We start from the raw sequence: 25,231 nt of genomic DNA on the forward strand, positions 1-25,231 counted from the left end.
AATAGAATTTCATATAATTAGTGAATATGTAGGAAATATATGTTGATAAAAAAATTAGTAAGAAATTAATAGCGCCTTTTCGATTGTTCGACCATTCTTCTTTCTGAAAATTATCTCTAAAATCGTGCTTTTAATGTAATCTAGCTACAAATTCCTTGAACTTCAATAAAACAAACGATTTGGTTTGGCTTTGCAATCTCTGTGAGGACATGACATTACACAAAATTTGGGATTAATTTGCTTATATTGATTAAACTCTCACGAAGCACAAAATCGTTTCTTAAAATCTAATGCAATCTTGCATCTTGCAATATAGAAATTGGAAAGGAGCCGAATGAGCAAACCGATTATTTTCATACACAATCTTTTCTTGGTGTCAACAAAATTTGTTGAATCAGTTTAGGGATCGATCGCAAGCGCACTGACTTTCGCTGGGGAAGAGAAGTCATCGAGTACAAAGATGACAAATCTTGAAATAACAGGCATGAGCTTCAATCAGTTGTAATACGTGACCTTCAACGTAAAAGGTCTCAATTATTTCGGCTTATACATTCATATTTTGTGAATATTGGGGATATGATTCTCTTATGTAAGGTGGTTTGGTACTTATTAGTATCTGCAATCCATGTTTTCTCATTTGAAACATAAGAAAATTTTGTGACATTCTCATATCGAATAATAACTAATAATATTATCGAAATCATAGTATGATAACATTTAAATCAGCTTCACGTAATATTATATCATATCATTTAGGATATTAACTGAATATGAAACTTCTTGTCTAATAAAAAAAGTAGATAGTCTTCTGGCATGACACAAGCATCGAAGTTTATCTTCCGAAACGATTATGTTTGAATTCTTTCAATAACATTTAGAATTTACGATCTAGAAAATTCCAAACGCAAACAAAATAATCAAAGACGTTGAACTATGAAGACGTAGCTTTGACAGTATTTTAATTAGAAGAGGTAAATAGGAATAACATGTAGAATACCAGGAAAACAACCATATTTTTGTAAACACAATGTTAGGGATATTTTGAAATAAATAAGAATATTTCAAAACATGGAATAATTCATTCAATAGTTTATAAAGTTGTTTATTCAATTGTAGTACTATTCAGTTTTTCTTATTTTGTTATAAATATGATAAATGAAAGGATTTTTAAGAGACAGTTTTCTGGCGTGAAAAAATATAATTCTCGAGATCTTTTTATACAATTTAGGATAAAATATAAATTATTGAAGAGATTACAAGATCTTGTTAAGTTGAGGCAAATACCCCATAATATTGGTCATATTACCAAAATTTGGGAAAATCATGCGTTTTCCATAGAGTTTAAATATTTCCACTGTAAAAATAGTATATTTTAATCATTTCGTCACAGATGATTAGTCTTAGTCATAAAGGTAGTATAAGTAAATATTAATTATAAAAATATTTGATTTGTACAATTTTCATTGTAGATAAAATATTGTGAAGACCATGTTTAATCTTAAGGCAATAAAAAATAACGTTGTGAAGAATGGAATGTCGAAAAGAGAAAAGAAATTTAAGAAGAGCTAATTTCCATTCTGTCCAAACATTTTTTAATACAATGAAAGTAAATGTTTATAAAGAAGATTAATTTGAAAAAATTTCCAAAGTATACAGGATGCTATGTTTTCCCAACACAATTAGGATGAGAATTGGTGATGAGAGTCTTTTAGATTACACTTGAATATTGACGACTCACAGCAAATTAGTACACCACATAATGATAAACTGCAGTTCTTGAGCTAGTCAATATTCGAGGGTTGATGTTGCATAACGAAAACGCATCGTTACAAACTCCACTTTCATATGAAAATAATGTCAATATCTACCCTATTTTCATTATTTGGCCATATATGATTCCTGGTTATTCTTTAACATGAAGCAACATTTACATGGTGTCTACGCAGGATGAGATAGATGAAGCAATTCATCAATTTTTTGATAGCCTTCTAAAAGATTTGCCTTTCAAGTTGTGAAAGCTTTTTTGTCTTACTTACAGCATAATTAAAAACATTTCCTGAAAAGACTTGCGTCACCTTCATTTTTCACGAAATTTCAGACCATATTAAACAAGTACAAATTAGTTATGTTCTCATAAAAACCTAATGGTTAAAACATGATTATGCTAAAGGACAAATTCTTATTCGGGGCAAATTCTATTCACTCACCTCTAGATCCTCTAATCTATCAATTGCGTAATATGCTACTTGGTATCCACTTAATCCGGAATGATTTCTACTTTGCCAAGATACTAATACGGAGAATGGTTGAATGTCTTGAATTCCTAGTTTCACTACCATAGGCTGATCGCAGAATTGCTCCGGATCGAGTTCAAGAAATATCCTCCCTCGGAGCTCTGGAGGATGTTCGCAACGTAATTGAAGAGTATCCGTGTGCTCAACTAGCTTTTGGTGGTCGTGTAACCATTCCCAAAGTTCTTGTGAGTCGCAACTACATGATAAAGGATTTTCTGGAACAATACAAAATACATTGTACAAAAATTACCTCATTCATTGGATTCTTTCCATTTTCAAAATAAAAATTCAATATAAATTGATAATTAAAAAAAAATGAATATAGCAAGTTGGAATTTAAAAAAAATAACATACCTTCAGTTCTAAGACTTCTAATTTGAGTTTCTAAAGGACGAAACGCATTCAAAGGAATATTCTCCAAATAATTTCGGCTCAAATCGAGGGTTCTTAACTTCTTTAAAGGTTTGAAAGCATCGCTAGAAACAAGCGATATCCAGTTACCGAAGAGATATAATTCCGATAAATTTTCTAGATGTTGGAAAGTACTTTTGCTTATCCTTCCCAAATGATTGAAAGATATGTCCAGAATTTGGAGTGACTTCAAATTCGCTGGAAATTCTTCCAGTTCTTTCAAACGATTATGGGTTAGATTAAGGATTCTCAAATGATTCAAACCTTGTAACCTTTCTTGAGGTAACAATTCCAATTCATTTACACCCAAATCAAGAGTTAATAGATTCGGTAAATTTCCAAAAGCTCCTGGAGAAATCCTTGAAATCCTGTTTTGTCCCAAGAAGATGTGAAGTAGCGCCGGAAAAGATTCAAAATCTTTGCTTGTTATAATACTGAGATTAGTTGAACTTATATGTATTTCTTCTAAAGAAGGATAACGATTTGTTGATGTTATATCATGAATTCTTATTAAGGGATTCTCCGTTAGATTCAACCAATTCAATCCTGGTAGCGTAGTTCCTGACAACGCCGAACTCGGGATTTGCTTAAATCTATTACAAGATAGATCAATTCGTCCTAGTAAAGGAGAGTGATGGAAAAAGTTAGCCGGTAATCCCACCAGAGAGTTGTTACTCAGGTCCAAGGAAAACAGTTGAGTTAAGTTAGCCGATGCAAATCCCGATAATGATGTTATGAAGTTACTTTTCAAATCAAGTTCTCGCAAATTAGGCAAACCATTTAGTCGAGATATCTCTATAGTGGTTAAATGATTATATGCTAATGTTAACACTTCCATCGTAGATATGTTCAAAAGGGCCGTATAAGGTATATCACTAAATATGTTACTAGACAATTTCAACTCTTTTAGTACGTTCAAATTTAAAAACACTTTGTACCCTAAATCCATTATATGATTATAATTCAAATCAATATGGAGTAAGTTCTTGTTATTAGAAAAAAGTTCATCTGGCACTCTCGAAATCTTACATCGATCTAAATAAAGAGTCTGTAAGGACGGTAAACCGTTCAAAGAGAACCCGTGCAAAGTACTAAAATCATTGTTGGTTAGCTTTAGTACTCGCAAACCCGGAATATCCAACGCACTCAAATCTTTAGAGGTCAGTTCGTTAAGAGCTAGATTCAGTTCATTTAAATTATTCAGACCTCTAAACGCGCCCAAATCGATTCTTTGTATGGAACAATTGTAGAGATTCAAATTCCTTATTGGTAGGCCTTCTTGAAAAATATTATCGTGTAAAACAATCAGAGGGTTACATGAAAGATCCAGTATCCTCAGTTTCTTCAGATTGGTGAAAGATTGAGGTTCTATACTCCTCAACATATTTTTGGAGATATGAAGCTCTTCTAATTCGAATAATTCACAAAATGTCGTTTGTGTTATTTGAGTCAACTGATTCATACTGAGCTCTAGAAACTTCAAAGCTTGCATGGGTTCAAATGATCTCTCTTCTATGTACGAAATGCTGTTATTGGTGAGATACACTCTTTGAATCATAAGTAGGTCTTTAAAAAGTGATTTGCTTATTTTCTTGAGTCTGTTATGACCTAACCACATGATCTGCACACTAGACTGTCCTCTCAAAGTATCATTGTGCAATGATAAAATATTATTTGAATCTAATTGAATCGATACAAGGGACGGAGATTCATGCATAAATACATCCCCGAGATCCACTATCACGTTACCTTGTAAATTTACATGCTGGAGACTTTGCAAAGTACGAAAAGCACCCCAATCTATCGAAGATATTTCATTGTTTTGCAAGTGAAGTTCTAGTAACGAGGGGAGTGGATCAAATACTCCTCGGAGAATTGATTGAATTTTATTGTTATGGAGCCTAATTTCTCTCAGATTTATGGTTTTATCAAATGTTCCTGGTTCTAAACGTGTTAACCAATTACTGTCTAAACTGAGAGATGTTAAGTTGACGTTATGTTGGAGTAAATTGTTGGGTACATGTTGTATGAAATTTGAGCTTAAATGTAATTGCGATAGGTTAACTAATGTAACTAATGATTCGGGATCAATTCTTCGTATTGCATTCTGTTGTAAATAAATAACGGATAAGTTTGATGAATCTGTGAAAGCATCTGCTGGTATCTCCAATATGTTGTTTTCTGAAAGAAACAGTTCCTTGAGCTCTGGTAGATAAGCGAAAACACCGCTTATATAATGAACGTGATTATGACTTAAGTCCACTGATCGTAATTTTTTATTATTTTGAAAACATGACTGATCTAAATAAACTATTTTGTTGTGACTTAAATCCAACGATTGTAGATCCGTTAGCATTGAAAATGAGTCTTGATGTACAGTTTCTATAACGTTATAATATAACGATAAAGTGCGTATTCCTGGAAAAATTCTGAACGAATAATCTTCTAGCTTTTCGAAATTATTAAAGCTGAGATCTAAGTAAAGGAGGGAACCGAGTCTTGAGTAGGAATCATCTTGAATGGCATTAATTTCATTCCAGGCTAGACGTAAATGTCGCAATCTTTCTAGTCGTCTCAAAGATTTAATTGGAAAACTCTTCAGTTTGTTTTCAGCCATGTCTAATTCAGATAGGGTGTCCTCGAGTCCTGCGAAAGCGTATTCGGATACCTGGAAAAGTAATTTTCGAATTAATCCAATTTAGCGACTTCGCTGTTGGTTGAGGAAATAATTATTCCATGTTTATAACACAAGCACTTGATTACAGTTTTATACTGATCAAAAATTGATTACTTCACCAATCAACCAGAATAATTGAAATATAAATTGATCTTTCATTGAATGTACTTATGTTAATTATGACAATTCATTGGAAAATATAATATAATATGAGTAAATTGTGAAGGAAATGCGATTATATATATAATATATAAAATTCGCGTGTCGCGGTGTTTGTTATCAAACTCCAGCGAAACGGCTCGACCGATTTTCATGAAATTTTGCATGCATTTTGGGTAGGTCCGAAAATCGACCAACATCTATTTTTCATTTATTTCTTATTTGTTAACTATGAACTTTAATTTCTTGGCAAGATTTTTATTTTCATTTTGTTGCGAATAAAATAATCCATATTACTCTCAATTTTTACCCTTCTAGAATCAACCCTTTTTTCCATTTATTTACAATAGCGTTGAAGTTTGATTAAATCTTATTCAAAGTTCATATTTTCACTTCCTTCAATAATGTTTTTTTTGTTAGAAATCTAATTTGATCTTCCAGTCTCGCCGGCCGATGACTGATCAACTATCTATCGATCAATTATCCGCGTGTTACCGTTGTCACCAATTTCCTAAGATCATGGGAAAGAAATTTCAATTATTATATGCGACATTAAGTCCCACGATTTATACACTTAAGAATCTAGGGATCTTTGCATTTTTCACCGTTAGCAATCAGTGAATATGAACAGAAATCTTAATTTATAAAAGCATGTTTATAAGGAAAATTCTTATATCAAAATTATATCAATCCATTAGATTAGATTATATGAGATAGGGCATAAGGTTGGGTTTTCACCTCGCTAACACTTTGACCTATTGATCTATTGTGTACCACAGACCGTTTTTCAGTCAGGCGACTCTGTAAAGTTAGCGAAAGTGTCCAGTAAGTATACTAGTAAAACTCTCCATAGGTCTTCATTGATCAATGAAAGTACCTTTTCAGAATATATGGTGGAATATGAAAGACATCTTTTCCATTGTTTTCTGTTCATGTTCCAGAGAGACCGTTATTCACACTCGATATATCTTCATTAGTATCATTTGCAATAATTTCTTCAGTAATATCTGAAATAGCGAAGAAGTATTCGAAAGTTATGTTAGAATGGATAGAAAAAAGTCATTAGTGAATTTATAACCGAAGATACGGTTGATGGACAATTGATTCAAAAGCAGGCGAAAGTATACTTATCTTGATGGAGAATATTTTGAAAAACCATAAAGCTATAATCAATTATAAATGTTTGTTCTTATTTGTCTATCTCAAAACTTAAGCGGCAACCCTCGTATTGTTTGTTACAAATGAGTTATCACTTGTTAATTTTCAGAAGTAGCGAAAATACGATAAAAATATCCGGCAATCAATTGGGATTATCTACCAATTTCACAGTAGTGCTCAGTTAGATAGCTCAGAAGCATTGAAGTATTCAGGGAAAACACGAATCGAATTATTCATACCGGTTTGTCCCCAATATCGATTTTCAAGATGGTAAATACAATAAAGGAGCTCAATATTCTGGAAAATATCTTGAAATTAGAATAATTTGAAAGACATGTCGAAAACGCGTTCATTTTGGCATAAATATGAGTTCTTTATTAGTAGTTTCGAATAAACAGAATGCTGACTAGGAAGAATGGAAAATTAGATATATTCTGGAAATTGAGAACCTTGTTGTTGAGAAATTTTCTCTGTTTAGATTTAGTATATAGTTACTTAAGTCATATCATTTTATGTACAGTACTATTACTTGTATTCTACTAATTTATTTTAAATTTATTGTTTCACATTAATAGAAATAGTAACCAAAAATTTGGCAAAATGGTAATCGCTCAAGGCACTTTGTATTCGGAAGCCTACGTAAAAATAAAAATAAAAATGAAAGTGAGAAGGGACTTCTCTCGATCTAAAGTAGTGCAAGCTGAGAATACTACAAATACATTCAATCTATTATGTTAGATGAAAAGAGCAGTTTTACATATGACTATTTCTATCAAATACGTTGATAATAACTAATATATAATTTGATCTTATTACTTTGATACTTGTATGCCGCGGATTTTTATAGTCATAAAATCGTTATATGTGGGAAAGAAAAACTAGTCATCAGCGAGTTAATCTATTTGATTCTGTCAGTGTGATGGACCACGAACAAACACTGCTTCATTTTTCTCAATAAATTAATTCTTTCTAGTCAAAATAGTCACAAACAAGTAGCAACCCATCCTACACAATCGGCTCTGATGACGTGGTATCGTATCTCGAGCGGTATACTATATCCTGACTTCTAAACTTTGTGAGTTTGTTAATAATAATCCTATCAACTTGCAATTATTCTTGTAAAATTGAGTTGTATTTATTTTATTTAGAAAAACATAGTTTTTCTAAAGCCCAGTGGATATATCGGAATAAAAGAGAAAAGAAAGAACTGATACATTATTGGAAGGAAACATGAAAATATAGCTACTATAAGAAGGTAACAATAAGAAGAAGAAGAGATAGAAAAGAAAGCTTGTTGTGATTTTTATATATTAGATTGGATTGGTTTTGGAAAATCCTGATACGGGATTTGATTCCTCTGCCGAGCTGGGTTGCGACTGTTTCGTATCTATATGCATGGGAGTACCGCGGGTATATTATGTATACTACGTTGTTGAGTTAAGACCTCGCTGAGGCAATTAAAATAATTAACTTAGATGCGAACATAGCTGTAGCTGTGTTATTTATATTCTTAGACATTCAAAGGTTACAGGAAAACCGTTGATCACCTATTAACGAGAACTGGATAGTTTTCGACGATATGTTTGACTTTAAGATATATGGGTGGCATATTAAGTGAGAAAATCTTGAATGTGAAAGTAACTATGATAAAAAACTTTAATAGACCTTAGCTAATTTTGCATCTAATACCACTGTCCCAAAAAGAGATGTTTAATATTTATATTTATAATTTAATAAAAAATTTATTGAATTACTACCGACCGTCTGAACAAATCTTAAAGTCACGTTCCCAAAAGTCAACGTACAAATAATAGCATACGTATCAAAATTATTTTTGTGAAAACTTTGTTTATTCGTTGAATGATAAATTCATTTGATACTTGATTACCTGCTCCAAATGCTAATATTTTGTGAAATAATCTTTATCCTAACAGAACACTTGTAATAACCATTGGAAACATTGTCCATTCATGTATATTAAAGGGCTGTGGAATATCATACTTCTCGATAATTTAATATTTGTTTAAATCCTCTCCAGTCGATTAAATCCCTTCAAGCAGAATAATGGATTATTAGTGAGTTACCATTACTGCTTGTTTAGGCATTTGATTAAATTGGAAATACTGAAGAACCATTGATCTACATTTGGTTATTGTATTTTGCTATGACAAATATTTGGCTCGGTATTTGAACCTTTTCGATTAACAGTTACAAAATTTGGTTTTGTACTTTTATATTAGCAGTCAATCGAATGACGCACGGTATAGATAGTGGAGATCGTCTTAAGCTCAACTATTAGTGAGACCTGAAAAAATCCATTTGATGCTGCCATAAACTGGATTTGAATCTTATAGCCGAGGAGAAGTGGATTGAAAATCATATCATATTTTTATTTAAGAATATTATTAAGAAAAATTGATTAATTCATTTCCCAAAAAGCTTTAAAGCTTAACAGCCGTGATAAATTGATATTACACTTTATCTTAAACAAATATTAGTGAAAAAATGTAAATTGAATCTACAATTCAGAATTAGAATTGGTAATCAAAATTTAAGTTGAAATTAAGTGTTTTGGCCAATATAAATATTTTTTTATGGGACTAAACGGAATGACCTAGACTTTCTTGTGACATACATGATACAATCAAATATGTTTATTGTTTTAAGGGAAAAATATCAATATTAATTAATTATATCATACAATTGTCATTTAATACTGATACAATATATAATTAAGCTGAAATTAAAGTTAAAAGTAACAGGGCTTGCAACCTAAATCGTCATCGTCGGCGTCGTAGGCTTCGTTATCTGAAAATTCACTATCCTCTTTCAAGTTTATTATTAAATTCGCCACGAGGTCCATAATATGTTCTGTTTCAAAGTATTCGCTTTCAACTTTTGTCGCATTCAAACAAAAATATTTTTCCAATACTCCACAGTCACCTCACAAGATGTTTTTTTCTGAAAATTTCCACACATTCCGTTCTTCACCAACACCCATATTTTTTCTATCGGCCTTTGCTCCGGATTATAGGGTAGTTAACGTAACATTAAAATGTCGTGTTCTGTAGAAAAATTTATCTATTTTAAACGGCTTGCGTATTTTTATAATTTTATATAGTTCAGCTTTAGTTATTTTTAAGTCAAGTTAAAAAAGTTTAAAAAATTTCTTTCAGTAAACCATATCTGCATTCCATCTTTTTTCTATGAAAATCTTGGAATGGGCTCTTGCAGTGCATTGTGATAAAAGGCATTATCTAATACCATTACGCAGTTTTTTTGGATCATTGGAAATTATTTTTTCCCTCAACCATATTGATCGTCGTGATAGTCTCTGATTTTTATCACTAATATCAAAATTGTAAGAGCCTCAGGTATGAAACCTGTTTCACCTCCAGTATGTAAGATAATAAGTCTTAGATCTTCACTCACAGAAGATTTTGAGCATTTATTTTTGCAATCGTCCCATGGTTTTGGTACCGTATGCGAACTGTAAATGTGGGTTTAGTGATTTCAAATAACTGGCCGTCACCTTTTTCTATATTTTCTCAATTTTCTCAAATATTCAATTCTATGTTTATTTTATGTCGTGTTTCTCTATTAAAACTTTCTTGTTATCTTTAGTTTTTTAACGTTTGAATAACATTCTTTCAACCAATCTTCTAAACGAATCTATTTTGCCAGTGAAATTCATCCCAGCTTTCTTCGAATTATTTCTTCCTCAAATTCATCAAAGGATCCTTTGAAAATAGAAGGTTTGTTGAGAGTTTTTCAGGGCTATTAAAACCATTTGGAATTTTCTATTACTTTCACCAACAATATGTTTCACCGAGGTGACAGAAACATTGTAGAGTATAGAATTGCAAGATACCCACTTCTAACATTTATTATAGTTTTTTTTTGTTTTTATTGAGTTTGAAGTTACAGGTTAACCAACAAAATTTTTTATAAGCTTCGATTATTTCCTTATGTAAGTAACCCGATGTTCGATAGTATGAAGTTTAATTAGAAATGTTTGATTTCTATTCAATAAGTATTTTTATTAAATAATTACAATTTTTTATAATTTTCTTCAGAATGTCTTTTTATGGCGAACGGTTTCCTTGGTTTGTACAACGATCTAAAAATATATATCCCCCAAATCATTAATTTTATCGAGTTAAACAAATAGTACCTTTTGTTAAAAAATCGATTGAAAAATTTATTTTTGCTATCTTTAGATTGTACAGGTAAAAGTTTTTGTCAAATATTATGCATGAGCACATGCCCTTCAGATAGTGGTGTAGAATTATTAATTCCGTAAACACGTAATTGAAAATTCAAAATGTTAAATGTCTAACGAGGGGTTGTATGAGAAGTTTTTTTATATCACATTATTATTTTCACGTCATCTACTAATCCGGAATTTTTTGCATCAAGTCCTGGAACATCCTGTGTATAATTTGTCGAGCTTGACAATGAATTATTTTATTGGAGACATCCATATTTCCAGATTTTGTCCCAAACAAAATAAATCAAAAATATAACAACATACATTATAACACTTGGAAGTGAATATGAAAATTGAAAAAAATCTCCCATTATCTCTTTTAATCAAATTCACAAATTCATGTAATCAAGTTTTGGAGTATTCGATAAAGTAAGCTCAACTCGATTGTGACTACCCTAAATGAGTATTAAATTGATTTTGCCAAATCGTGAAGTAGACCCCTCTTCGTTAGTTTATATTCCACCACCATTGCTTTGTCAACGGTTTGTTCCGTGAATAAATTTCAATAAAAAAGAAACTTCTCACAAATTCGGAATATTGTTAAACTCCCATACAATAGTTATTTGGATATATTCAAATGGGTGATATGTAGTCGGAATAATAACGAGGATGAATATTAGGTATTAGAGAAAACTTTAACTAGCAGTAAGTTACAATTTGTATTAGTTATTGGAATGATTATTATCATTCATTTGGCAAAGAGAGTCTTGAATTTTTGTTTCAACAATTTCTAAAGAACAAAAGAAAATTATCGTTAACAACTGTTGTTGAGATCTTCTAGACAGAGTTTAAAATGGAAAAGAACCAGATCTTGAATCAGAATGTGAAGTGATAATATAATCTATCATTTGTCTGAAAAATTTCTTCAATATGGTTCTATCCACATGAATTTAATGATTAGCATGTACAAATGTTCATTTTCCAATGATATAATTTATCCAATAATCAAAACGAGTTTCAAATATAGATTTAAAACTGTTTTCATAGTTGGAAAATATAAATTTGTATAATAGGTAGATTTTATAAAGGTATATTGTCGATTATAGTTCTCTAAATCTACATCGTATACTTAAGCATCAATATTCTGATAAATTCTCTCAATTTAGAGACTGAATCTTATGTGTAGATTATCTCCAGAAGTTTTCCTATGCGTAGTACCAAAAACTGCACGATTTTGGAACCGTCGTAATGACTATTCCATACATCTCCAGGTGTAGTGTTTCTTGAGCTCTTCGAATGAATGAAGATAGACGTTATTACTATTCCTAGTATCTAGGCCCATCTTAACCCCTGTAGATGATTTGCTTCCTATCTATTTCCCAATTATTTGAGTTACGATGCGCTACAGTTGATCGTTGTCTTGTCTTTACTCATCAGGTTTACCGTGAATTTTATCGATTGTTCTAATATAAACTCTTCCGCTTTCCTTTTATCTGCTAAATTCCTTCACCATAATGTGGTGTTATCGATTTTGTAATACCGCAGAATGATTCCAGTCTAATAAAAATCAACTCCACAGCTAGTTTAGCCGTTTAGTCTGCCTTTTTATTAGGCTTATGATTCTTAGGCCTCAATACTCATGCCACTGTTACTTCACTAGTATTTATACTACATACACATACCATCTTAGATTTGATATCTATATATGATATAGTGCCTTTAGAATTAGAAGTTTAGACAATTTATAAGATATATCCATTTTCTTTAAATGAAATACACCATTGAGCATATTATTATATTACAATATGGTCACAATACACAAATCAGCAATTTAATTTTATCCTTAATTGATACGATTTATGTCTTGAATTAAGGTATCCACTGCATGGTTTCTTAGTTTCTAGCTGATGAGGTTACACTTACTTAACGTTTAAAAATGCTCTGTGCTCTGATTTGGATATTTTCACTTTACTACTGGCTAAATTAATACTAGCTTGTTCAATAGTTTTCATGTTTATGTTTTCATTGAAAATTACTATTACAAATATAACAAGGGACATCTGCAATGTTCCTTAATACTTTATTTTCGAATTGTTGTATTATATTTGAGTTTGGGTGCACCTCTATGGTTGGGTACCATGTTTTCATACTGGTTTCAATATTTGTTTGTATAGCAGAAGGTTAATATGTAAAGATGGATTTTCTTCGTGTGTACTGATACATTTTCTTTTATATGATTACAAGCTCTTGTCTTGACTTTTCAACATAAGCTTTTCAGCTTTATATCAAGATATTTTATTATATTTGAATAAGGTATTATTATCTATTGGTATAAGATGACATAGTTTGTTGGTGTAATTGATTTTCCACTTTGTAGTCCAGATATTTATTTCTTTGACTATTATTCTTAGATTCTACCATTTGTTTCTTCAATATTTGTTCCTATTTCTGTTATAAATGTATCCTCAGCATGAGTTTAATAGTACCGGTTGTGATATATATCACAAGGGTCTAAGAGCTACAGGACCTGGCCCAATAAATTTACCTACAACATCGCAGTATGGTTCCGATCTAGTAGAAGGCATTTCTACAGTTTGTTACTTTATTAGTGTTTGGAAAAAACACGTACAAAATCTTATAGTTGATCTTTATATAATCAAGTATCTTGAACGATATCTGTGAAAATGGCAATTAGAAGATTAGACGATATAGATATTTCCAAAAAAGTATACATGGTTTCTCGAACAACACACAATCTTCAGATAATATCTGCCCTTCTAACCAAAACAATGAATTTATAAATTTGAGATAATTATCGAAAAAAGGTAGCACCACATCTTTCCAACACTTATGTGAATGGTTAGTACTATAGATGTCATATTTCTTATTCAAATTGTTCAATTATTGTAATTAGCTTTATATGTTTCATACATTAATATCCTCACGCCATTACATGCAAAAAACATGTTTTATGTGGGTTTGTCGATATAGAGAGACTGTAATAATTGTCCAATATAGTCGCTACACTTCTAATCTATTCAAGACAAAGTTTAAAATATGGTTAGAACTTTAGTTTAAACAAAAAATGAACACGATTGCTTTATTTTATAGGTCACAATTAAACACAGATATTTTTCTGCCAGTTGTCACAAATATAACCAAGATTTGTTTAAGAAAGTTTTATGAACAAAAATTAACAAATAATAAAAAAATCGTGCAATTTTTATGGAGTAGTGCCTTTAGTAAGCCTTGTGAATAAATACAAGGAAACAGTCGAAGCCAAAAAATTATACGGTAACTTGAAAGGAAAAGGAAAAAAATTGGAATCTTATATTGAAAATAACAAAAACGATCATATTTTCGATAGAACCACAACAACTTTGAAAAATATGGGACAATTTTAAGATTCGCTCTAGAAAAATAACTTTTTGTTGTTTTGGCGCGTCGACAATGTTGATAATTTCTTCATTATCATCGTCGAGTTCATTATATATAAAGTGCAAATCTTCAATAATTCTTCAAAACCCCTTTATAATATTGTAAAAATGTAAACATTTCAAAAAAAATTGGTTCGAATTTTAAACTGATGTTTAAAATATTATTTGTCACGCAGAAGTGATACCATTATTCAACATGTCTGGCTTTATATTTAAATTTATACCAGATACTCCATCACACACTAGATGATTGTACCTAAAAGAATTTTGGCGTGTCCTAAAGAAAAGAGATGAGAAAAGATTTTTCCTATCCTGTCCACGTATTTTCAGTTACTGATATTTTGTGCCTATATTTAGATATTTTATGACACAAAAAACTCCGATCCCTTCATCCAGCACCGTCACATTCTTTCTATGATCTCCGATTTCCATACAAGAAGTTTTTGTGTAAAAAATCTAAATATAGACGAGAGGTCAAAAATAGTTGGCGACAATCGTAATTGATGAATGACCTAAGTATGAAGTTATATCAACACTCTAAAAGGAATGTAAACATCAAATATTTTTTATTCAACATAAGTATTGAACCAAAAAAAGTCACAATGATTGAAATAATAAATAAGTGGCTTTTGTTCTTTTTGCTACCTTCATGTGTGCCTATGTCAAAAATCAATGATTTTTTTATTATGGTTCAATTTTGCTATTACGAATAACTAATTTTTTATGATGAGAAGGTCACTAGTATTGGTAGAAAAGAGAGATAAATAAGAGGGGGAGGTGATAAGATAGATTTCATCGAGTTCAATATTAATCCATATGTATATCTTTCGTGGATTCAAAACTATGAAAAAAATGATTAAATTTCCTTCCTTTGCAAGACACCAAAAATCCTTTCAGGTGCAATCATCTAATGTGTAGTAGAGTATATAGTAAAAACTTGAAGACAATCAGTGGATTCCCTTTTTCATAATAGTGGCAAAAATAATAACATTGATCGATTCCGACGTATTATGGCCATTTGATTAATTAATGAATGTCGTATTGGTTGATCAACATGAAACCTTAATAATTTGGGACCCGTCGATTTGTTTTAGACACCAAGTATGTAGTTTGAATAAAATTAGATCCTTCATGTCCATTGGGCATATAGTGTACACTTCTCTATCATACAATAGAAGAATATTATATCACTGCAGCAAATTATCAAATATACAGTATTATTAGCATTTCTTTTAAATAGAACAAGTATGGAAAGACCAAAAGCAATTAAGTGGAAAACAGCTTGAAAAAGTTTGTTTTTCTTTGTATTGGTTGGAAATAAATAAAATATAACTCGTGAAATAACTTTATTAGATGAGTTCCATGAAAATCTATCCATTTGAATCAACCATAATATCCATATTTGTTGTAAAAACTGAACTTTAGACATATTTTTATTGGTGTTGGATTTCTTTTCAAGAAATTTGTGATAACAATAAACTTTAAATATAACACAACTTGAACATGCCTTTTCTTCACCATTATACTTCAAGAAATTTCAATGTTGTTGTTTTAATTACAGTAGTCTTAAGAATAACCCTTAATTATAAAGAAAACCTTGAAAACGCCGGTCGTAATTACTTTTTCTTTTATCCCGAAATTCTGCTTATATTCAATCTGGTAGTCGACAAACGATGAACGTCTTGAAAAATTAATTTGAATATCATTGTATAATGAAAATCAAGATTATTTGTCACATCATTTTTCCCATTGGATTGAATCTTGGAGAAATTTACAACGTATTTATTGTAGCTATAGGATTTGACTTGTTTTTAATATTACATAAATCATGTACAGTTAAAATCCTTTTCCGAGAATCGTGAACAAGTAAAATTTGTAGCTCTATTTTGTAAATTCTAATACAACTATAAATAATTTAATTGTTGACAGCTACATATAGCTTAGATAAAAAACTAAGAAAAAAGGAAGCTTCCATGATATAGGTTATTAAATGATTAATATAAATAAGAAAATTGTCATTGTAAATATAATATTTTGATCAAGACTGAAATTATTATTTTATTTTTATCTATCTTTCAAAAATGAAAAAAAAAATAATTTTATAACTGAAGAGACCTAAAGTCAAGACGATTCAAAAACATAAAAAAAATATTATACTCAGCAAAGGGTAATCAATGAAATGTCGTCCGCTTGTATTTAATTAATATAAGGGGGCAGTTCAGGTGATGGTGAAAAGTAAATTGTTAAAATATATGTAAATTATATTTATACATTTCAAAAATGGAATTGGTAGTATTTATAATGGTAAAATAGTAATAAGAATAATTACACATTACACATTCTTTCAAAACTCATCAACGGCAATCTTTAATTAAAGTTTCAAGCCTTTCTTATTAATTACCGTAAGTTTTGATGAAAAGAAAGTTTGAAATGCTGCTAATAGGTTATGCTGGAGTCATTTGAAAGGCCTTTTAATACGTTCTTGAGCTCCATTTCCATATTCTTATCAAGATAATGGATAGGTCTAGATTCTATCTTCTCTCAAAAGCTATTTCTAGTTGTCTGGTCTTTTTCTAATAAACTGATGATATTTTGGGAGAGAAACTGATTGTTGTGATATCATTATATAAAAAGTGACATGAAGGAGTATCTTAGCATCAACATCATCTCGATTATGAATGTACTAATCCTATATTATGGAGAGAGCGTAACATCTTCTCAATAGAAAGCTTATTTTAGAAAGAATAATGTTCTCCTAACGCTTATATATTGAAGAACAAATCATTTTTCGTGTTTAAGATGGAATTGTATTCCAGTCGTACTATATTCTGGATAATGCATTAACATTATTTTGTATTTTTTTCATTTTATTCTCGTGATTGCATAAAAACAATTATGTATTGAAGTATCTACGCCTAACTTTCATTTCCAATAAATGACTACATTCTTGTAATTATTTCAGATTGTTTTCTTGTTTCTTGTCAAAGTAATATGCGTTGACTTTAAATGATTGGAAAACGAATTACTTTAGAAAACTAACAAAACGGATATATTTGATCACAATATCGATCATCAACGGGTAGAAATCTCATCAATCAGAAGATTACCACATTGTCAAATGTAGTTCTTTCCAAATAAAGTAAAATTAATTTTATAACACTTCAATGTTTAGTGTCTTATCAAATAATTACACTAAAAAAATTAATATGCAGTTTTATTGTCACTCGAGAACCTCTTATCATTAAACTTTAAAGTCATGTGTCTGAAATTTTGAGTTGAGACTATTTTAAAATTCATTGTTTCACTCTACCGGATTTACTGCTGCGCTTTTTTGAATTTTTTATAAGCTACGTTATTTTATACTCGTTCATTCTTACGAATTTATTCACTAGTTTCAGTATTTATTTATATACGTACGTGGCTTTACGTCGGAAGTGCTAAATAATTTTTAAAAATTCCAGTTTTCAAACAAAATACAATTTTATTATTCACTTTGGGCGGTTTTAAAAATATATGAAAATAAGTGATATACAATGTTACTGTGTAAAAGTAACGAAATATTGTAGTTTTATTTTGCTTGGTAATAAAATGATATGTACATACGAAAAATGCACCACGTATTTTATCAGGGATAATGAGAGTAGTACACTTGTGGAAGGCACCACATGACAGACCGGAGCACATCGTTAGAAACCAGATAGATTTTAGAATAATAAACAAACGATTCCGCAATAATAGCAGTCAAAATATGTCCAGGAGCCGATCAAGTCCCAGTTGTAGCTCAGCTACGGGTACGGCTAAAAATCCCAATCAAGAAATCTACTAACAATAGATTAGATAGGGATCAGCTCAGAAACTCAAAAATAAAAGTTAAGTTTATGGAAAACATTAATAATAGCATGGCAGTAACAACTACCACCAGTATTATTAAAAAGGACTGGATTTATTTACGTGACAGTATACGGAATAGTGCAAAAGAAGATATAGGCCACTTCCAACAGAAGAAGAAGAATGACTGGATGACAGATGAAATATTGCATCAATTCGAGGAAAGACGAGAAAATGAGAAAAATTCCGATCGTTATAAAGAGATCGATAGAACAGCCAACAGAAAGATAAAAAAGGCTAAAGAAACATGGTTAAAAGAAACATGTCAAGAGATAGAAGAGCTGGAACGGAGACATGGCAGCTTAAGCGTACATAAAAGAGTAAAAGAATTTACCTATACTAACAGGAAAAGACAGGTTGGAAAGTAGACTAAAACAACTAGATCATCAAAGGAAGAGCAGTTGGAGATATGGGAAACCTATATCAAGAATTTGTTTACTGATGATCGTCATACAATGAACACTCTTGATCTGGATGGACCCGAGATAATGAAAAGTGAGGTAATGAAAGCCCTAGAACAAGCAAAGTATGGAAAAGCAAGCAATTTTTGAAAGTTATCAATGAGAACAATCTGAATATCGTGTTACACCTGTTTAACCGTTGTCCGGTCGTGGTGAGTTCAATAGACTCACCGAGCAAAGTTTTTTTAAATATCTTCTGCAGTATTTGTCTCATCCTAAATTATTTCCGTAACTTTGTTCATAATCATGGTCGGTACATATGCCTAATGAGAAAATAAAAATAAAACTTTTTGTATGCATAAAAAAATTATTAGTTGTTTTTCAGATACAACCGGGCAGTATGAGACTGGCAGACTCCGGATAGTTTATGGAATGTTGCACGCGATGAGAGCATCAGTGCGCATGTCCCTGCTATTTTTAGCATCACTTGTCACATCGTGTTAGTTAGTGTTACTTTGCATTTGCTTTCAAACCGCGGTTCTTGCGAGTTTATCTGAATTACTCTCTTTTCAATTATTACATCCTGGTAAGTTATATATTCTACACAGTTCTGGTAAATAAAATTTTCACTTATTATTGTAGTCGAATATTTACAATTTTTTGGATAATGAGCAATAAGGGGCTATCTGACAGAGAACTTCAAGAAATTATTGAAAATTTGTCTGATGTCAATGACGAACCCTATGACATCAATTATTCTGACTGGGAATCTGAATTAGAAGTCGATAATGTATCTGTAGCAAACGAAGAACCCGACATTCAACATGAATACAATGAGGGAATTGAAAATGTGACTAATGAAATACCATCACTTATTTTTACTGGTAAAGACGGAACGGAGTGGTCACATGAGCCTGATCGTACTGGGCGCACAAGGGCTTGTAATATAATTACGACTCAATTACATAAGGTGCGTCTTCCACCAGGTAAAGAACAAGTTGACTGTTTTTACATATATATGACAAATGAAGTCGTAGAAAAAATAGTCAATTTTACAAATTTTGAAGCAACTTGCGACTTATCCCCTGATGCAAAATGGAAATGTTGTGATAAGATAGAGATGTATCCATTTTTTGAACTGTTGTTCACTGCCTGTCAACACAAGTTATGATGTTTTATGGGCCGCCAATCTTTCGCCAATCATGGGCTTGAATAGATTTTTTTACGCTTTATAATATTTGATAATAAAGAAACCAGATCTCAAGCCATGAAAATGACAAGCTCGTCGCAATCCACGACATATGGAACGAAATAAATAAAATTTTGAAAAATGATTATTTGCCGGGTGTCAATCTAACTGTCGATGAACAATTAGTTCCTTACAGAGGACGCTGCCCGTTCAAACAATATATGCCGTCGAAACCGGATAAATATGGCATGAAGATCTGGTGGATATGTGATTCGGATACTTCTTATCCACTAAACGGTATTCCTTATTACGGAAAAGAAGACAACAGTATTACACAAGGACTAGAAGAAAAGTGGTTGAGTCACTGACTGAGCCCTACCATAAAACAAACAGAAACGTGATATTCGACAATTATTTTAATGATTTATCGTTAGCATATAGTTTATTTAAAATAGACTCACCATGATAGGAACAGTCAAAAAGAACAAAAGATTCCTCCTCCAAGAATTTCAACCATATAAGGATCGTGAAATAGAATCTTCGATTTTTGGGTTTAGCAAAAAAGTAATCGTATCGTACGTACCAAAACCTCGAAAAAGCGTAAATTTGTTGACGACAGTGCTTTTCACCAAAGAATTCAGTGATGTGAAAGATAAACCGGTGTGAACACATTAGACAAGATGGCTCACGAATACATGTGTAAAAGACGCACAAACCGTTGGCCTTTCGCATTTTTTATGAATATGTTAGATATGGTTGGGATAGCAGGTTATGTGACAAATCTACATTCTGAATGGAATTCTCAGAAGCACGAGAAAAGACGCCTATTTCTTGTGTCTCTAGCAGAAGAATAATACCCCAGATACCCAGATGAAAAAGTTTTGGACTAACAAAGGAAATCAAAGCAACAATGAAGCGATTTTTGCCAGAAATGCAAAACCAACCAAATACATCAAGGAGTGTAGAGTCTTCATCGCCTCGTAAAAAAAGGTATCATATGTGTCCGCTCAAAAAAAGTAGAATGCAGAACATTCTCATATCAAACGAACTTGTTTTTGTTGTTTTGTTGTTCAGAAAAATTATAATTTTCTCTTGTACATGCGTATAATTTGTTGTACCTAGTATTTTAAAGTTAGTGTTATCTTATTAAATTTTTCATTGCATTAACATTGACTTTCATTAATATAGCATATGCATAATCAATAGGCATACAATATGTGAAGTGAACTCTTATCAAATACTGGATTTTAGCGCGTTGAGTCCAACGGATTCAAACTATCCTTTTACGTTACTAGCGCTGACTATCCGGATAAGGGTTAATAAGATCTATGCTATCGATCAAATACCATCCAACTGGTTGAAATCTACGTTCTACACTACACGTTCTACACTCCTCAAAAAAGCAAACTCCAGTTTTGATTTAGATGCGGCTATGGGACTTGGGAGCCCCTCTTTGCGATGCAGGTCTTGATTTAAAAATGCCTAGATCAGCAAAAAATGTTTATGCTTGCTTCAAAGATTTCGAGAAAGCATTTTCCATTATCAACTCCGACAAACTTATAGAACTATTGTATCGTTCAGGACTCGACACCAAGGATATTCAGATTATAAAAAATCTGTATTGGAATCAACAGCACATATCCAATATTAAGACATGAAAAGTCAGGACATAGGACATTGCTGGGGGAGTTAGACAGGGTTGCATTCTATCGCCGTTGCTGTTCAACTTGTATTTAGAGCACATATTTATAGAGGGTCATGTGCGATATTCAGGATGTAGTAAGATGGGCAAAGAGCCGCAGAAGAGAATGGAGAGACCATGTTGACAGAATGCCAAATGAACGGTTAGCAAAAATTGCAAAGGAAAAGAAACCAGATACAACTCGACATCTTGGACGACCATCTATAAGGTGGTATGAAAGCTGGTCCTCAGCATCCCAACTACTCCTGGCAAACCCTTGATGAAAATACAGAACCTAGTCCTAACGTAAGAAGAAGAAGAAGATTTATAGAGGCACTGAAAGAATGTGATAAGGGCATTAAAATCAACGGTATAACGATCAACAATCTCCTCTATGCGAATGATACTGTCTTATTGGTAGATAACGTCGAAGATCTACAGATGATTCTCAATAGAGTAGGTACAATAGGCGACAAAGTTTGTCTCAAGATCAACAAAAGGAAAACCAAATTTGTGGTGATTAGTAAGAGAAAAATACAAAATGTACATCTGTATATGAAAACTGATCCCATATAGAGAGTACACCGCTTTAAATACTTGGGATATACAATAAATGATGAATGAAATCCTGATTTAGAGATTAAGATTAGAATTGAAATGGCAAGATCCATATTCATAAGAATGAGAAAGCTCTTGAGCACCCTCAACCTGAGCATTGGTACCCGATGGTGAGTCACGAAATGTTACGTATTCTACATGCTGCTTTACGGTGTGGAAGAATGGACAATAAAAGTAGCAACAATGAAAAAATTAGAAGCTTTCAAAATGTATCTGTATAGAAGCATTTTAAGAATACTATACACGCTAAAGATTTAGAATTGCTCATAATTATTAAGAAAAAAAAATCGTCCTACCTAGGCCATATATTTCGGAATGAAAAATACGGTTTGCAACAGCTTATCGGGGAAGGCAAAATAGCAGGCAAGAGACGGTTAGGTAGAAAGAAAAAATCCTGACTGGAAAACCTACGCGAATGGTTCCAAATACCGAAAACATCGAATATAATTCATGAGGCGCAAAATGAAGTCTATCAAATGATTGTCGCCAACCTTCGGTATAAGTCGGCAATGAAAAGAAAGAAAGAATGAGAGTAGGTTAGGAGAAATTTACAGAGATCAATCACGGAGAAGTGAGGTCATTAGCGAAAAGAAGCAATAAAATATTTGTCATTTATTGAAATCTTATTTTGAATATGGTTTTTGGTAGTTTTTCGCTCATGCATCTATATTTTGATTATAGCAACCAACACAAGCCATAATTACCGTTCTTACCATTATCTTAAGACCGTTCGCCATGAAGAGATATTCTTAAGAAAATTATCATAAATTGTAATTATTCATTGAAAATACTCTCAGAAGGTATTAAAACACGATGAAACATTTTTTAGAGAACTAATGATTTATTCATTAAATAAACATTTGCACTATTACAAAAAATAACAATTTTTCTAATTGGCGGATTGGTCAGGTGGGTCCGTTTGCATGGCTACCACATTCTCCCGATTTAAATTAAATGGATTCCTTTTTTGGGGATACCTTAAAAGTTTGGTATATGCAACACCAGTAAACAGAAGTTCTAAGAAATATCCTCCGTAGACTACGAAAGTATGTAGAAGTTCCAAATGCTCATTTCGAACAATAGTTTTTTTTTTGTTTTTAGGCTAACCAACTAAATTTTTCAGCATTTCAATTTTTCTTATATAAGTAATACGATATTCGACAGTATACAACTCAATTATATATGTTTGAATGTGTTTTAATATCTTCTGTAAGTATTTTCAATAAATAATCACTATTTATGATAATTTTCTTCAGAATGTCTCTTTATAGCTAACGGTTTCCTTGGCATGTACAACGATCTAAAAATCTACATCTAATCTCCTAAACCATAAATTTTATTGAGTTGAGCAGAGTACCTTTTTGTTGAAGAATCGATTGAAAAGTTCATTTTTGATACCTTTAGATTGTACAGGTTGCCGCTGTCAAAGTTACGGATTATTAACCATTGGGCATAAGCCGCACCTGGCCTTCAGATAGTAGTGTTGAAGATTCACATTGATCGAATGTATAATTTAGAAAATATACGTCAAATTAAGTTCTGATTTCGCAACAAATGCCTTCACGTCAAAAACGAGGGGCTGTATGAGATTTTTTAATGTTATAGCATTACTTTCGCATCATCTACTTACCGAATTTTTGTAACAAGTCACGGAGTATCCTGTATAATCACCAACTGTGTTTCTTAACGTATGTAGGAAAAACTATGTCAGATAAGGTAGAAGTTTTCGAGAGATTGATGATTATAATTATAACAAACAGTGAAAAAAAATGAGATAATAACCTTAAAAATTGTCTATACAATTAGAGTGTTTAACAAATGTTCAAACGTTTATTTTCTAAATAACTGTGATTCAATTCAACCGTGTGTAGATTGTATAAATTTCAATTATATTAAAATAACTCATTGTGACACTATGTGTGCATGACAGCATGCATTGATACAAGCATCAATCTATGTGTTGATACGGGTAATTGATACGTCTGGTTTGAACTGAGAATAAAGTAAAATCAAAAAGTATATCGGGGAGTTAATATATTCGCTGTGCCTGACACGAAAATTAAGAATCGATTACATGTCAGAAACTCAGCTATTAATAATTTTCATGATTAAATACATAAGCATAAATAACGATTTGCGAACATAGTCGGTCATAACTCTTTTCTAATTTTATATCGATAGTATATGAATATAAGTTGATAGGGGTGTTTGCTTTAATGGTATAGACAGACGATTTTTACTGGGCAATTTTGCTTTTAATAGCAAGAACTACGGTTGATTGCAATGTCGGATGTAACTACAGTTCATAAAAAATACAATTTAGGTAGAATCTGATTTTTGAAGCTATATTTGAATTTAAATTGACTCTATGTAAAATTCTAACCGTATTGATATACGAAAATTGAGTATAGAAGTTCATACGTAAGTTCGATTAGGTTAGAATGTTTTGCAGAAGCTATTCCACTCAATGAGTTTTCCAGAGAATTCTTCCGCAGTAGAACATTTTTTAGGAAAAATAATATGAAAATAAAAAAAAAATCTTTCTTCTTCTCAGCAATTGTATTAAATTTTTCTAAAAACGTTGGAATCGATAAACTCGTCGGCGGTCAAACTAACAGAAGCATGGAAAGTTATTTGTCTTATAAAAGTGTTTTCAATTTGGTCAATCTCTTTATTGAAAACTATTCTTATATGATTGTTGAGAACGGTTTTTGAAGTTTGACTCAAGGAGCTCCAGAGGGAATTGTATGAAATCTTTCTCTTTGGGATACGTTTTATAAAACATCACGTTATGAGTTTACAGTAAGTTTTTCCCTTCAACATGTGTTTCATAAAACTAAGATAGTAAAATCGTTAGTATTGGCGCACATTGACAATTCTACAAGAAGTTTTCAATATTATACGTTTTTTTATTTTATATTTAAACTGAAACTGCAAATGTAGATGATTTTTACCGATCTTTTCTGTTCGGTAATAGTTTTTTGATTACAATTAGACCAAGTTTGTGAATTCTTTCTCAAATGAAGGAGAATACTTTTAGATTCCAATAATTGGACAAAGTTTTACGAGAAATTATAAGTTGGTAGTTTCCTACAATTCGAATTCAAT

General features: G+C 31.5%; 1 protein-coding gene across 1 annotated transcript in view; it reads right to left on the reverse strand.

Annotated features, from left to right (window-relative positions):
* The window catches only part of LOC130901021 (chaoptin), a 371,072-nt gene that overhangs the window by 34,773 nt on the left and 311,068 nt on the right, over positions 1–25,231 (reverse strand). The window contains exons 4-5 of the mRNA XM_057812071.1: positions 2,649–5,373; positions 2,208–2,509 (exon numbers count right to left, since the gene is read on the reverse strand). Of these exons, the coding sequence (XP_057668054.1) occupies positions 2,208–2,509; positions 2,649–5,373 (3,027 nt within the window). The remainder of the gene's footprint in view (positions 1–2,207; positions 2,510–2,648; positions 5,374–25,231) is intronic.

This window comes from Diorhabda carinulata, chromosome X, assembly GCF_026250575.1.
Source record: "Diorhabda carinulata isolate Delta chromosome X, icDioCari1.1, whole genome shotgun sequence".
NCBI lineage: Eukaryota > Metazoa > Arthropoda > Insecta > Coleoptera > Chrysomelidae > Diorhabda > Diorhabda carinulata.